A 17,349-nucleotide genomic window follows, 5' to 3' on the forward strand; every position below is an offset into this window, starting at 1 on the left:
CACTCACAACTCTACCAAATAAATATAAATATGAGAATAATTCTTGCATTTTTAAGTATAAAAATATATATTATATATAAGTAAATAGTAATTATAGGTATAAATATTATTATATTAACTGTTTTATATGTTTATATTTTTTTTCTGACTTATTATTATTACTTTTTTTTTTTGTTTATTTTAGAAATTTTTCTATTTTTAAAAAGAGAAAATTGTCATAAATATTCATTTTGTAATAGCTAAATAAACTATTTAACAAACATTTGTCAATGCTATTGTTATTTAATTTATTACATATATTTATATATAGTTAATTTTTATATTCTTTTTTAAATACAAATATATATATACATATCAGAATTAAAATGAAGAGAAGAGATTCCCTGCGTCTATGACAAACACTAAGCGCACTTCGCAAATAACTTAACTACTTCACAAGGAGGTAAATAAAATATATATAAATAAAATAAATAACTAAAATACTAAAAATGATATATTTGTAACATTTAAACAATTAAATATAAATTATTTACTAAACAAATTATCAAGAACAAGACAAACTTAAATATATATTTAAATATTTATTAAACAATAAATTTATTTAAACAAGTACAATTAGTTTCACAGAAAAACTTAAATTTATTCACCATTTGCACTGAACCGCACTGCGACTGACCCCGTCCAGATCACGAACTTGACTGATCGTCCACAGCCGCGGCTGCGCCCTTTTATACCCGAAAGTCACTCAAGAGGCAACTCCAGCAGAGCTCTTGAGCCCTTTTTGAGTGAGAATTTACGCTCATTTTAAATTAACTTAGAAGCAGCACAGCCAGAGCTGGCACAACTGGGAACTCTGAACGGGAATATATATGCTATACATATATACTTTATATATATGTGAATCAAATGTGTTTTGCTGCTGCTGTGTGCTTGCTGCTGTTGAGCACATTTATTACTTTTTTACTCATTTTACATGATATAAAAACCAGACAAATATAGACAGCTACTGATCATGATTATCATATATATATATATATATATATATATATATATATATATATATATATATATATATATATATATATATATATATATTTATATATATATTATTTTTTATCTATTAAAACCAAAATACTCTTCATAACTGTGGAGCATATAAATTATTAATTTAATTATTATTAATTTTTTGCTCATTCTGAATAGTGTATAAGATCGACGTGTTCACACATGCGGACGGACAGACAAACAGACAGACAAGTCTTTATCGAGCCAGCTTGATGATCTTATCATATTTTTTTAATGGGATCTACCACGCCTCCTTCTGCCTGTTACGTAAAAGTATTGGCATTAGGTATTATGTATTATGTAAAAGTATTGGCAAAATGTAATCGTATCATCAGTACATGCTCTTACACACTTAGTCATACACACATACACACACGCACACGCACATTTCCTTTACCATCTCGCCCAAACCACATTTCATTTCTACCAATTTTTCCATTACATTTTCCCAGAGTTACGTAGCAGCATGTGTGCGTGTGTGTATGTGTGTGTGCGTTTCCACTAGATTTAATTGCATAGCCATTGTCGTAGTTGCCTCTCAAAGTCAGAGTTGGACTTGGAGACGCAGCATTCCCGAGCGCCAACAAATGGCATTAAAATTGTATTGTTATTTGCTTCGCTAGCGCCTTTAATCCCCCTTTGGGATGGCTTCAATACATGCCACGCCCCCTCGAACGCCGCTCGCTTGTTGTGGAGCTTAATTGTCTGGCAACTCATTAAAAGTCTAACTAGAATGCAGCACTTAGGGCATGCTACGCCTCAACTAGCGCGCATTAAACATATTTATAAGCTTTATTTCTATGCTCTCTCTCTGTCTCTCTCTCCACTCTCGCTCAGTCTTGACTACTCTTTCCAACTGCATCTGGGCAAAATTAAGTCCTCTCTGACAGCGGCGCTAATGCGTAAAGCGCAAACATGTGCGTCCAGCATAAAAGACAAATGCATTAACTTGGAGAAACTACTTAAGCGTAGTGAGACTGAGAGTACACGACTAGAAAATACCCATACTTTATTGCAGTAATAGAGTTTCTTTAAAATATATAAGCCATAATCAGCTGAACAAACTCTCACGCTCCAGAAGTGCTCTTTCTTTTGCTTTGCTATATCTATATCTATATCTATATCTCTCAATCTCTCTAAGTCTCTCGCCTTTGGTCTCTTCAGTTTTCGCAGGGCATTGCCTTGTGCCGTGTGCCAGCCAAGCAGTGTTCCACAAAGACCTGAATACATGATGAATGACGCACATTTAAGTGTCAAGGTATGCTCGCAAAGGGATCATGTGTGTGTGTATGTAATTAGTCAAGCATAGCAAAATAAATGCTTATATAAAAGTTTGCAAAGTTGTTGCTTTATCAGCTTTTATAGCGCTTCAAAGTTACGAGACCTTTTCGCGGCACTGCAGCAAATTAAATGGAGTGCAGCTCGTGTGAGGGCAAAGAGTCACAAGTTTTATGATGATGAAGTCGTTCGCATTGTTAGTTGTTAAAATCGATATATATCGAACAGACTTTTATATACTCAGCATGGGAAAAACGTTGATTAAAGTAATTATTACATTTTCTATACATTCTTGAGTCCAGACAAGTTTTTGCAGATTTGTTTGTTCAAGATCTTAAGTCAAAATGTTCGCAAAGTTTTCTTTACAAACTTTGTGCAAGTTCGATGCGATTTTCATGCAAAATTTATTTGCTGCGCAAAGTTTGTAACGCTTCGCGCCGCGCTCAAAAGTAGGCAACACAACATGCATTACGAGTTGACAACAAACAAACGCACACCCACACACACACATACACACATGCAAAGGGGTCTATTGGATACGTGTGTAAAGACGTTGTTCGAATTTAATTGCATTTTGCATTTGCATTTTACGCGAATTTTTTACACGAAAACGAACAAGAACATGTAAACAACAGGAAAGCTGCACGACTAGTAGATACTCTGTAAAGATTTTTGCTGAGTTTGCGCGTCAAAATTTGATGCCTTCAGCAATCGATTCTTATCGATTCTTATCGAGCGACAAAGCACTCGCCTTATCAGTGCACTACTATTTTTATGAGCATATCCTGAATCCTCTGAATGTTACCAAACTGATATAACTGTGGATTTTAACAACATTGTTAACTGGTCTATGATTTTCAGTTTCCACAGGCAACTATTGGAATTCCTAAATCCCTAAGAACCTTGGCTTATCATGCAGCTGTGCACTACTATTTCTATGAACTGTTACCAAGCTGCTGCAGCTGCTGATTACACTCATTGGCACAGCATTGTCGATTGGGTCAAACGTAAAACGTGCAGCATGCAACATGAGGCGCACAGCGTAAGGGCTGGGGCAACCGTTTGGAGTGGGGCACGTGGCAAGGGCGTCAAGGACAATGCTCTTACCCTTTGCATATATACTCGGATTATAGGCCGCAAATTGACACGTTGGCATATTCAAATTATGACTGTGCACCATGCCCATCGACATGCGGGACACAGACGAGCGCTGCAAAGACAAAAACCAAAGAGAATATCAATGAGATGTATGGGCAGATAGATATATGTATATATGCAATCGAATCGAATTGCCATGGATGATGTCACAATCTGTTAATATCAATTTTACCTGATGCGTCTGCACGGCATCGATGTCGACCAGTGGACAGGAGCTGCGATGCTGCTGCTGAAACTTCGGCTGATACGGCTCCAGCATGCGTATCTTACCCCAGCGGTTGAAGAACAGCATTATGGCGCCCACCCAGAGGATGAGCACGAGACCCACAATCAGCACCTCCTCGGTGCGCACGATGATCTTCGGGCCTATAAGTGAGATGGAGTCAAACTCATTTCGATTGTTCTCTATGCATAGGGAATGTACATAAATTGATGTTCTTGTTAGTTAGATTTCTTTTTTATTATTTTTAAATTTCTGCTTGCTGCACGTACGACGCATAAATAACTCAAGCTGCCGCAAGAGTGGAATTCAATTATCGCGCGCTGGCTGCCACATTCTGTTGCTGTGTCAGCACCTGCCCCTCTGCTGCTCTGGCTGCTTGCTGTCGCTGGGGGCAATTGGATTACAGTTAAGACCCTAAACATTCAATTACTCGTATTCTGCGCGTTCGCATCTTCAAGGATTTGCTTTAAAGCCCAACATGCGTCACATTTATGTTGTTTTACGATTCAATCCTGTTTCATGTCGTTGTTTCCGAGTGCGGCGCGATCCGGCAACGCTGGCTTAGCGCGGTTCAAGTGTTATTTTTTTAGAAATGTGTTCTTATTTGCAATGGGATCTGGCAACTGTCACTGTGACAGTCACGTATGTATTTATTATAGTTACTACATATAGCGTCGGTAACCAGACAGCGCTATTTTAATATTTAGCTAATCTGGCAGCACTGTTTATACTATTTCAAAGATCTGACAGCAGCATATCCTGATAATTCATAATATTGTAGCATACACTTTACATTTTAGATAGTTGTACGGCCTTATAACACTTTGACAATCTGGCAACGCCAGCTATTGTAGACTTATACCATTTTGAGCTAACATATTCTGGCTAAGTACTTTAATTTGTTAACATTTCAGCGATAATATTTGAATAAATTATTTATAGTCTGGCAGCACGATGTGCTGTTGTGAGAGCTTACACTGAGCAGTCTGGCAACGCCACAAATTGGCTGCTGTACCATAACTAGCGCTGTCTTTCTCTTGCTTCGGCTACATCAACTAATTAAGTTGGCTGCGTCAAGCCGTAGCTCTACATAGCCCAACCCGAGCCAAGCTAACTGAATGAGTTCGCTGCGAGTGCATTTAATAATTTAATTTGAGATTATAAGAAAAAAGTGCCAAAGACCAGTCTAGCTAATTGGCAAATGGTAAAAATCAGAGGCACCCGAACGATTATATATAATCGCAGTCCTTATGCTCGCTAACGCTATATTTTTAAGCTGGATTAAGTGGGATCACATAAATTAATTGATTGTAAATGCGAGTTCGAAGCGTTGAACTCAACTAACCCGTTTCGAGATTTGTGCCGTTGCTGGTGGCTGTGGCTGCTGTGCCAGTGGGGTCTATGTCCCGGCTGTTGACTAGCTCGGCGTTGTAGTCCTCGGATGTGTTGCTGCTGCTGTTGCTGCCACGTGCGGCGTTCGCGGACATGGCAGCCGTCTCTTCGACCTCCACCAGAAAATTGGTGCCGCCCTGCCAGCCGGAGCCCCATTCTGCGAAACAGTTTTACGAATTGAGCACATCGTTGTGGCATGTGCGTCAGCTACTCACCTTCCGAGATGCCAGTCGATGTGCTGACCTCCTCAGCGTGCACCGCCAGCTTCACAACTGGCAATAAAAGAATTGAAGAGAGGAAGAGCGGGTTACAAATATTGCAAATACAAATGACAAACTTTCGAGTGCGGCACTCGCATGTGGCAAGTGGCAAATATTGACTTTGGTCACTCGCTTACCTTGGCCAACAGCCAACAGCCAACAGCCAACAGTCAACTCAAAATCAAAATCAACAAAACTTTGCCAAAACTCGGTCATCGAGCTGTCATCAAAGAAACATTTTGGTTACGATATTTCCTTGATATAAACACAAGTGCAAAGTGCATAAATCACAGATATGAATGCTGATTCTAGATGGGGTGGCAAGTGTGCTGAGTTTATGCCAATGCCTTAGACCAGGCCCGCAAAGCTCGGGGAAGGGGATCAAATTTACAAAAATGGAGACCCTCAAGAATCACCAATCAGTCTGCGCAAGTTTTAATATCTGTCGATGAGGATATGTATCCTATTCCACTTCCAAGACTTTGGCTGGGTATGCCCCACTTTGATATACCCTTGCTATGCTTAAGGTTTCAGTCAGCGCTAACTCGTCTCGGCTGCTGATGTGGATTAAGTATAAAAATATTGACCAAGCATCTTTCTGTCTTTGACAAAAACTTTATCAAGCAATGGTTGAAAGAAATATACAGTATCTATAAGTCCATCTACTTTTCTCCATCGTAAATTTCCCATTTGATTCTTTGATAATTTGACTAGAAGCAAACTTCTAATTAGTTTTCAATTGAAAAATTCATTTCAGTCTCAATTAGCAGGCTGCCGCAGCCAACTTAACTAAGAGAGCTGCCAGATCGCTGCACTACACCAAAGTGGCAGCTAATTCAATTTCAATTAGAATCAAGCACAATTTAATTGCAAGCAATGGAAAACTTTGCCACGCGCTGCGTAATTTGTACAAAATTACCTAGACGAAGGAGGGGGCGAGTGGGGTGCGGCCTACATCAGGTAAAATTTTAGCGTGATTCCCCAGAGTGTTGCATGCTTTGACGCGGCCAATTCACATGTGCAACTTCATGTTGCATGCAACGGTTCGCTCTGGCACTCCCCAGATCTCCCACCACAGGGACACACAGCCTCAAAGGCGGCCTGCATAGGTTTCTGCTGACACCGAGTTCGTAAAGTGCTTGTGTCAGACAACAGGCATGACACGCACACACATGCACACCCGCACACACACACACACACGCTCATTTACCGTAATGGAACACAATTTAGGAATATGCGAAACTTAAGACGCAACTTTTGGCACTTGTTTAGTGCATTAAAAGTTACAACTGTAGCATAACTAGGGGAGTGAGTGTAGCTGGAGATGCTTAAGGGGTAGAGGGCACTACTTAGTCCCTGTTGTGATAATGATGATGATGATGAAGATGATTTATGGCGCAGCCACAAGAGCCGAAATGCCATCAATTTAACGTCCTCGAATAAAGTCAGGCAAAAGAAGTTGCCATAGTTGAGTGTGCTCGACTGAGCAATACCCTGCAGTTGTTGACAGAGTAATGAAGCGTATGTGTATGTGTGTGCGTGTGTGCTGCCATTTATGTATGTATGTAAATATGAATATTATTTCCTATATAACTCTTCTTCAATTAAGTTTCCATAGCAATTTCCTATGACACATTTGCTAGTAATATTAACTAGGAGCTACGACTATGATGCGATAGAACTGAGCAAAGCCCAAGTTGGTTAAGCTCCAGCTCCCATTGACGGTCTCTTGAAATGTAAGCCATTTGGCTTAGTCATCATAAACTGCGCTTTAGTTCAGTTTGTCTGCGATACATATACACTTAACTCGTTTGAGCTCTAATAGCAACTGAGTTCAATATATACATACATATATATTCAATTAATCGACTATTCTGTTATGATATTGTACGCTTTATGGCCAGAGCTAATGTCTGTTAAGTACATTCTCACAATTTAGTGACGATTGGCTTTAATGCATTTGCTGATCAGCTTTGTCCTGACCTTGATAGATAGCCCTGTCAGTCATTAGCAAATAGTTAGGCTCCTCCTCGTCCTCGTCGCGCGCTGTTCTCCCTTGAGGCATTTAATTTATTTATTTACTTGCTGCTCATTTAGTTAATTTGGTTAATTTGCTTAATCTACGCCCGAAAATGAGCTAATTAACATGCACAATTCCCGCAAGGCATCCACGGGGCACAAGATCAGGAGTGAGAGACAGAGATACTGAGTGCTGGCTATGAAAGAGAGGGAGAGAGAGGGAGAGGGAGAGAGAGACAAGCAGACGACATTTGTTTGGCTATTTTCCTGGAACTTCGCTGCATAAGAAATTCCCTGTAATTTATGAATGAAACGGCGCATAAAAATGCAAAGCATAAGCAAAAAACAAAACAGATAAAGTGAAAAAGGAAAAGGAAAAACATAGAAGTTATATATGTATGTGTATGTGTGTGGGTGAAGATAGTGGCAACAGAAGCAGAAGCAGAAGCAGAAGCCAGCAAATGCAATAAATGTGAAAATATATGCAGAAAGGGTAAACCGGAAAGGAAGTTCAGGTAATCAGCTAATTTGTGTGTGCGTGTGTGTGTGTGTGTGTGTTTGTGTGTGTCACCAGGGGTAAGCCTGGCAATTAAATGCTCGTTAAGTCAAAACCAGGAGCAGCATGTGAGCTACTTTCAAAATTACTTAACGCAATTGCAGTACAGCCAGAAGACAATGGCAAACAGCAAATGGCCCAAGAGATACCCTACTAGATAGCCTTATAGATACCCCTTGAACTAGTCATCAACAATTATGTATGCTCATGCATATCATGCCTCGGTTAGCAGTATACCCGACATGTAAATACCTCTTCTAACTGTACATATATATTCATATATATATTGTTTAACAAGCAGCACTTACTGCTTAATACGTATTCTATAGATTAAGTATTCTGGCATTACTCATACTGAAAAGTTGGCAAGCGCAACTAGTAGATACTCTTTAAAAAGTTATTTCTATTTATTTACTGATATCTTTCAAGTGCCATTTACCTGTAGAATTTATTCTCATGCAAAACTCATTTAACAAAATAAATAATACAACTAATAAATACCCTATAATCACTTGTCATTTATCTATTTATCAACTTAATAACTCTTTTCCATATCCCCACGATTTGTTTCAAATTGTTTGAAGATACAAATGAATTATTAATGAAATATTAATGCTAAGAGACCTGCTTTAAGCCCTTTTAAGCTCATATAAAATTAAAAAGCGACAAGTTCGCTTATCTATCATAGTCTACAGGGTATTTAAGAAGAAAATGCGATTGAAGCTTGTGAAAAGCTGTCAATTTGCGCAGCTGCTAGAACAGTGAATTGGAATGGCAACATACGTACTGGCCTGGCTAATATACCTTGCCCCGCAGCACTTCAATCAGCGGGTATCGAGTACCAAAAGTATCGACTGAGATTGTCGTTTCAATTATGAGTAAATGTACTCGGGAGGACGGACAAAGCGAGAACCCATAGCCGTTTAATAATTCATAAAGTATTAACAACAAGAGCAGCATTCACACACGTGCATGCACACACCCACACACACACACACACGTGTGTGAAGCTTAATATAAGAGTAAGAAATAATATTGATTTTCTATGTATTGCAATACACACAAACAAGCACTCAACTGTTTTGTAAATCAAGCAAACAAATAATACACACACAAACACACACACACACGCACACACACATACACACAACTCATGTGTGTTGTTAATTCAACATGACACATGCAAAATGCCACCCAAGAAACAGAGAGAGACAAAAAAACAAAAGCAAATTACACCAAAAACATGAAGAAAGCTTGCAATCGGGTATGCTCGACTGCACAATACTGCATTTAATGCTAACTATTTATGACTTGGTGAAGGTATAAGAGCTTTTTCATATAACTCGAACTCTAGAAACATTTAGAAAAAAGCGTCGCTGACAAAGTGAGAAGAAAAAGAAGAGACAGAGTGAGGGAGAGATAGGGAGAGAGCTACAGAGAGAAGGAGAGAGGGAAAGAGAAAGAGCACGGAGACCGAGATAGAGAGTTAGAGAGACAGAAGAAGGCAGAGAGAAAAAGAAAGAGATAAAAAGCCAGCGAGACAGATACACACTGAGAGGGAGGGAGACAAAGAAACAAGACAGGAGATACAGCGAAAGAAGAGGAGAAATGGGGCAAAGAGAAAGAGACAGACAGAGAGACTTGCAGAAGATAGACATAGATATACACTCTCTGTATATATAAACTTTCTAACTTGTGAATGGCTGAGGCAACATACCCCAGTCAGCTAACTGCACTTGTATTAGTTCGATTGCAGTTGATTTGTCTTGATATGCTCAGGCATTGCCCAGCACTATTTTATGCCTAACTGCGGCCTCCCCAGCCCTTGCTCTACGCCAAGTACTTAGCCATTGTTGAGGGCGTGCAAAAAGTGTTGCCTACTTTTGGGCAAACATTTTAATGGAACTGCTTTGGGCACGAGCAGCTGCGATAGCCACGTTCTGAGAGTCACATAAAACGCAGAGTGCTCTGGCTAAGTGGTCAACATTGGAGAGAGACGGCCCTTGATTAAAGCTATTGCTGCTGCTGTGGCTGTCCCTGCCCTTGTTGTTGATCATTTAATTGTACTGCAGGCACAACTGTACGCAGCGATGAGCTGTGACTGTGGCTGTGGTAAGTCACCTGGCCAACGCTGTTGTGGGCAATTCCCGTGGGCTGGCCACATGCCACATTCGCACAGCCAGCCGGACACACTTGCCTCAAGCTGCGTTTGGCATAGCAGCAAGTGCTTAGAGCCAAGCGGAGCAGCAAGGACACAATTAACGTTTAAATAGATGCCGCCTAGCATCGGCAGACGCTAACGAGCGGCTTATGTGGCACATGTGGACGCGATTTGCATTGGCAATTCCACGCGGCCAAGCGGAAATACCAAAACGGAAATACCGCCAATCGCGACCGAGCGCCCCGACAGACTCGATTGGCGGCCAACTTGACAGCGTGGCCGCGGAATGGCCAGCCGGATCAACAAGTGAAAGGACGCGCTTGATAGCCTGTTCAGGCCGTTTGGCCGTTCGTACGGATGGCTTGTTGGCCAGGTCCGGGCGACGCCTACCTGGCCTAGGCGTTCATGTTTATGGCCCAAATTGCCGCAAATATGTGGCCCGAGGGCCAAGGGCTGGCCCGCAAATGCATTTCATAAACAACAAGCGAACGCACGGAAAAGCAGGCAAACAACGCTTACGCACACTTTTATAGCTTTATAGTGTTTTGCATCTATCTGGTGTCTTTTTGCAGGAAGTGAGCTAAAAAGAAGATATTTACAAAACAGTGACCAGATGTGCCTCTTTTTGCTGCGTAGTCCCCTTCTACATAATCTGCTCAATGATGCATTTGTCCTTGCCCCTTGATCGAAAGCGTATTCACTTGCAAGCCAATATAAGACAAGTGGGCAGTTACCGACTGCGCAATACACGTTCAAGATTGAACAAACGAAAAACTAAGCAATTTATTAAAACATTTCATTAAACTTAAAGATTGATCTTTCAAGGAGCTCAACGACTTAGCTCTATAAATTGCTAGTCTCAGTCAAATGAGAATTTACAGAACACTCATATACCCGTCTCCACTGGCTGAGCGAGCATATAGAGCAAGTTGCATATGAAATGTCGGGAACTGTTTTTTTTTTTTTTGCATTCCATTCGAAATTCTTGACAATTTCAACATTTCGGGCACGTTCCAAAGCGAACCAAGTGGCCCTCTCTTGTGTTTGCTGCGATTTGCAGTTCAAGTGCTGCGCTTGTACCCTGCACAATTATGATAAAGTGGGTATGCGCGGCTTGTGGGTGAGTGTGAGTGCAGCAGCTTAAGCTGATCTTTGAAATTAGGTTTGAGCATAGACTGGAAGCACTTCTCTATATAATCTATAAATCCCAAGGCTTTCAATTGGTGTCAATTTGCTATTGATTTTATAAGGTATCTGGGCACTAGAATATATTGTTAATTTAGTTTATACAGGGTATCAAGTCAGTGCAATATGCTCTTCACAAAGTGCGATCGTTGACTTAGAGATCTGGGAGAGTGAACGCAGGGCACAGTTGTGTGTGTGGCTTTCGAGGGTATCTTATAGTGTAGCCTTTGCCTTGCAAGTCAAAGAACAAGTTAATTTGATGCAATATTTTTACTATTAAACCTTATTCGGAATTTGCCTAAGGACATCCTTACTATGCATATGAGCAGCATAACTATAGGCAGTTTATTGTAGTTTCTACGGGGTATCTAGCTAGCTTTTCTTTGGCAGATACTGCCGACAGCTCTTTTTTACAGGGTATCACTGAACTGCATTGTCTTGCCCTCGCCCGCTACATTTCAATGCAAGTCAATGGCATTTCAATTGCTTCGGCCGCATGCTGGTCCATGGCTGGTCCATGCTCCCTCAGGGGACGCATCGAGTGTCTCGGTTTGCGCTCTGCCAGGGATCCAAACTCCGATTGCAGTTGGTCCGAAATTGATGGCGTTACTAATTGACAGTGATTGCCGAGTGGAGCAATCGTAGAGCCAAGCATGCGATTCCAAATTGATTGTGCGCTGAGCCAACTGCTGCTGACAGTGCGAAAATGTCTTAGCCCAGACAGAGATACCCTTTAAAAAGGAGCATTCGTCATATGTTTAGCACACAGGAGATGCCAATTGCAAGCCGAATACCAAATTTGATGTCTCCAGCTTCACATAGTTTGCTGTAATAGCGTGAGTAATCGAGCTGGCATACCCTTTGTAAATAATAACTCGATTATCTATCGTTGCTTTTGGCTGCAATTTAAATTGAGCTTAAGTTATATTTTCGTGGATTGGCATTTAGCTTCAATGGCTGGGCTGGCAGCTGTTTCCGTTTCCGTCGCTCTGCCCGCAGTCAAAGTCACGTTCACGTTGCCACCACACAAAGCAAACAGAGTGCGGCAAAATTGGCAAATCGGAAAATGTGCAACGGCAGCCCCAAACTATGAAAGTGCGCTCGAGAGCTGTTTGGTCAACGTGCACGGAGCTGGCTTGTTGGTCGAGGTCCTGCATCCGGTATTTCTTTAACGTACTCGCAGATAAGCAGCAGCAGTAATAAAAAAAAAGAACAAAAACGGAAAGAACGAAAAAACCCGGAGTTGAATTCCATTTGGGATTTGGAAAATTGTCAACCGCACAAAAAGACTTTGCCGCTTGGCCCATGCAGTCGGAAAATTGTTCTTGGGCAGCGGGGGAAATACCAGTGGGCCGGTCGAAGTTGCGACCAGCAATGCGGGCCTGTTGTGATTGCGTGTGAAAATGCAACAATCCACATTTCCTGCCGATAGTCAAATGAGCCCGGCGAAAGGCCAAAGAGTCGACGCGAGTCGCAACCTTTTGACACCAAGCAAACAAATGGGCTGCACCCAAAGCATCAGCGAGTGTGGGAAAACAAACGCCTCAACCCTTCCGCAACGGGGCTGACTCTGCTTGGTATCGCGTCCCAGCCATAGCAAGTATTTAACCAGGACCCAGCTTTGAGAAAGTGTGAAAACAGAGTTGAGGATTTACCAAAGACACATTTTCACTAGCTTTCCCCGCTAGATATGCAAACATGTTCGGAATATTTGGCCAAAGGGTCAATTTATTGCCCAACCTTTGGAATTTTAGAGGAGCTGACAACTGCAATTATACTGACCTTGACTTATACAACAATACGCACGCATATCAAACTCGATGTGTTCATGTATGCCATAGACAGTTCATAGAAATTCCCATTCGATTTTCGGTTTCCATTTGATATTTTCTTCTGTATCTGTATCTCAATCTGTATCTGTATCTGTATCTCTATCTCAATATGTATTTGTGTATGTATATATATCTGCATCTGTATCTATATCTGTATCTGTATTTGTATCTGTACATGTATCTGTATCTGTATATGTATCTGTATCTGTATGTGTATCTGTATTTGTATCTGTACATGTATCTGTATCTGTTTATGTATCTGTATCTATGTGTGTATATGGATCTTTATCCCAACATGTATCTGTTTCTGTTTCTCAATCTGTATCTGCATATGTATCTATATGTGTATCTCCATCTGCATCTGTATCTCCATCTGCATCTCAATCTGTATCTATTTCTATATCTCTATATCTCTCTGAAGCCGACTATATGACTCTACTGCCTGGTTAACTCACTTATAGATCATATATATCCACTTAGGCTAGATCTATGATTATATATAATAAGTAAAGTGGGGTAAAACTATATTTTAAGTAGCGTTCTTAAGGTCTGTCTCCGGCTTTCGCTAATAGCTGAAACTGACTCATGCGAAATGCATATAGTCCAGAATGTGGCTCAAATTGGCTTATTTGTAAGTAAGATCTTTTGCACTTGGTCTTGTTATCCTTTTTAATGACGTTAGCTAATTGAATACGTTAGAGAGCTATGGAAATTTTTGGAATATTCGAGAAAGTCACTTAGGTAAATTGACAGTTTGCTCGTGTCAATGAGGCTAAAGAACAGGTCGAGTATTTTTAGCCAACAGTTGATAGCCTTTCGCGGCAGGCAAGTGCCTGAGATATGTTTGCTTTCAATTTCTTTGGGCAGCCTTGAGGCTGGAAGAGCAGCAGCAGCAGCAGGAGTCGACTCAGTCATAAGTAGTTCTGGCCAAAGACGAAGGCGAACGACTCCATTCACAAGACTTCATGTGAAATGTGCTCGGATGGAAAGCGAAAACTCTCTCAATAAAATGCAGATCGAGTCGTCGTGCAGCTGTTGTATACTTCTGTTGTCTGCGCCTCCCATTGTCCGTCCATGGCTGCACCGGCGTCAACGGCGTTTGCACAACAAAGGCCCACAAAACGCAATGGGCCAAGGTTAGGCGCAGTCGCAGCGCCGACCAAGAATTCAAATCGAATTATGGTCACAGCACGAGGTCAGCTGCAGCCAGAAGACGCGCTCACCTTCTTCCTTTCGATGTCTATATGCGTATATCCATCGAATTGCTTTGATTTCTGACTGGATAAATTGTGTAAACGTTTTTGGGCAATCGCGAGAAAAGGGTTGGCCGAATGTGCTGAGTTTTTCGCGAGCTTATGAAAAATCCAAAAGATTTACGAAATTGAAAATCCATCAAGCGAAATCCCTGCGACAAGGACCATCAAGGACATTAAGCAGGTAGAACTGATGTGTGTATATTATCTTAAGCCGAAACATACGGGATGTGCTTTTGGGCCGTGCCATAAAACCCGACGGATTAGCCAAAAATACGGCCCAACTGCGATCGATCAGGTAAAGCGTCTTCGACCAAAAACAATTCCGGGAAATTCGCAACGAGCGGCGAGGGCTACCTGCACACTCAATGGCAGGCAGCTAGCTATATAAGAGCCAGCTGTCGCGCTATTTGGCCAAACAGTTGACGTTAACGCAGCGCAGCGCGAAGTACTATTTGCAGTGCAGTCTCTAAGATAAACTATATACTCGAATCAATCAAAGATGGGTTGCTGTGCGAGCAGTCTAAAGACGGATACGGAACGCAGTTTGAATGGCACCGTTTATGCCTCCAAGCGTAGTCGCAGCAGCAGCTGTGGCAGCAACACCAACAGCAATAGCAACAGCAACAGCAATAGCAAGTGCACCAGCAACAGTTGTGGCAGCACCAACAGCAGCGGCCTGGGTGGCAGCAATCGCAGCATTTGGAGTCGCAGTCAAACGCGCCCCATTTGCGATGACTTCGCCGAGCAGCCTTTGGCCGAAGTGGAAAAGGAATTGGAGCGCTCTTGCGGCTATTATACGTGCAGCAGCGCAGCATCGACGCCCACAAAGCAGCAGTTGCGTCGCACCCAGGACATGGAGCTGGCCAACCAAAGCAACTCGAGCTCCGACAACTTGGATATGTCGCCAGGCGTTGGCAATTTGGAATGGGAGATGTATATGATGCAGCACGCACAGCGCATCATGCCGAAGACCTCGTCGCCCACCTGTCAGCGACGCGATGTCACCTTCGATATAAACTCGCGCTCCTATCACAAGTGGCGCAACTACTTACAGAGCACCCCGGCACACATGCTGCACAATGTTAGCCACATACCGGAGGCAATTGCCGGACACTTCTGTCCCGTCGGCTTTCCCGCCTTCACCGACCTCGATGGCGAGATGGAGAGTGCGGCCAAGCGTTTCAAAGTGGACACGAATGCGTCCATCTATGAGGACAACTATCCAATGGAGCAGCGACAGCATCTGACGCATACCATCAGCACAGATCTGTGAGCAGGAGCAGGAGCAGGTGGCTACAGGGACAACTGAACAGGCTCCGCTTGGCACGGAGTCGTTGCAGTTGTCAACACGCCAATCCATTGATCGATTGCTGGCTGCTGGCAACAGGTTGCCAGTCAGTCGATCAATCAAGCAGTCAATCAATGCAGTAGAAGACAAACTGTTCAACAGTTAGACAAGCAACAAAGCAAGCAATAGCTCAGTTGATCAGTGCAACATTTTGAAAATAGTTGTCAATCAAGCAAAAACAACTCAATCAATCGCTCAATCACACTCTGTACATATATATTCCTATGTAAATAGCTATGCCGAAAGCATCCACGACAATTGCCTAGCAAAATATCTAACTACTCTTAAATATTGCTCAATATTTTTTTTGTGTTTAGTCCCAAGACGAAAATTTAATTTAAATCAATTTTTTTTCTTCTCCCAAATAATAAAATTGAATTTTAATTATGTATTTAAAATCGAGACGAATTTATTAATTAACTGAATAAACAAATCGAATTAAATATTTAAAATATGGAATTTTTGGCCAGCACTTTTCAATTTTCAGTTTATTAAAGGCGCTGCCACGCCCCTCTGGCTCTTGTGGGCCTTCTTAATTAGCCAAAGCAAACAAATGGAAGCTGACAACAATAACAGCAGCAGCAGCAGCAGCCGCAGCAGCTGCTCAAACTGTTCGCAGAGGTCACTTGCATTGCGTCTTTGCCGCTTGGCCAAGTTTTCGCCAACTTGGCTGATGCTGGAAAGCCCAAAAAGACCCATTGTTCGAGCAGGAAAAGCTAAATTATTGCGTGATGATTTTGTGCGCGATTCAAAGTTTTTGTTAACCCACTTTTTCAGTTGGCATTTTATGTTATTCACGATTGGTTCATGAATTGTTTTGCATTCCTTTTGCACTTCATCATTTCTCGACTCTTTCTTTATTGGTTATTTATTATTTAAAGTGAGCGTTTGGCATAGGCCAATCGTAATCTTAATCCCTTTTGGCTTCTCTGCCCTTCTCACATTGTCTCTTTCTAGCTTGCAATCCTTTGCTCTATCTATTCTGTCTCTTTTTTTCTCTTCATTTTTCTGTCTCCTTTAGTCTTTTGCTACTTCTCTCTCCCTTTCTCTCTCGCCTTTTTTACTCTCTATTTCTCTCGTTCTGCCTCTCTTTCTGTCTGTTCCTTCTATGCCTGCTTCTTTTTCCCTCTCTCTTTCAGTTTTTCTCTATATGCTTTTAATTCCTTTTCATTCTCTATCTTCACTTTATCAGCTGTCTCTTTCTTCAATCTCTCTCTCTCTCTCTCTCTGGTTTCAATCTCTCTATAGCCAGTTATCTTTCTGTCTATTTTCTTGCTTAGTTATTCTCTCTCTTTCACTCTCTCTCGCTACATTCTCTTATATTTCCTGTTCCTTTCTCTCTCTCCATTTCACAGTTTCCCTGTCCATATATCTGCTTATTAATATATGTTAACAATATTTCTCTCCCTCCCTCTCTCTCTCTCATATATTCTCCCTTAATTCATTAGTTTGTTCTTTCCAGATGCAATTTCCTGAATTTTTTTCCTGCATATTTCACTCTTTTACAAAAAAATAATTTTTTGTTGTTGCTTTTGTGGCTTATTTGTGGTTGTTGCCTTAATTGGATGTCCTTTTGCGTTTTTTTCAATTTGGTCCAATTAATTATAGCACAAATT

The 17,349-nt window shown here is 41.4% G+C and overlaps 2 protein-coding genes across 3 annotated transcripts in view; one reads left to right on the forward strand and one right to left on the reverse strand.

Moving 5' to 3' along the window:
• LOC111592980 overlaps positions 1-17,349 on the reverse strand; it is a 53,001-nt gene that overhangs the window by 612 nt on the left and 35,040 nt on the right. The window contains exons 1-5 of one of the 2 annotated variants that reach the window (XM_023305476.2): positions 5,514-5,864; positions 5,332-5,388; positions 5,070-5,273; positions 3,674-3,867; positions 3,451-3,553 (exon numbers count right to left, since the gene is read on the reverse strand). In XM_023305476.2, coding sequence (XP_023161244.2) covers positions 3,451-3,553; positions 3,674-3,867; positions 5,070-5,273; positions 5,332-5,388; positions 5,514-5,592 — 637 coding nt within the window. In that variant the 5' untranslated portion in view covers positions 5,593-5,864. Of the gene's footprint in view, positions 1-3,450; positions 3,554-3,673; positions 3,868-5,069; positions 5,274-5,331; positions 5,389-5,513; positions 5,865-17,349 lie in introns of those variants that run through there. The other variant, XM_023305475.2, reaches the window with a different exon arrangement.
• LOC111592981 lies at positions 14,815-16,054 on the forward strand. Its single transcript, XM_023305477.2, has one exon. The coding sequence runs from the start codon at positions 14,885-14,887 to the stop codon at positions 15,656-15,658; it is 774 nt and encodes a 257-aa protein (XP_023161245.1). The 5' UTR covers positions 14,815-14,884; the 3' UTR covers positions 15,659-16,054.

The sequence above is a fragment of the Drosophila hydei genome, unplaced genomic scaffold, assembly GCF_003285905.1.
Source record: "Drosophila hydei strain 15085-1641.00,03,60 unplaced genomic scaffold, DhydRS2 tig00000090-arrow-arrow-pilon, whole genome shotgun sequence".
In the NCBI taxonomy this organism is placed as follows: Eukaryota; Metazoa; Arthropoda; class Insecta; order Diptera; family Drosophilidae; genus Drosophila; species Drosophila hydei.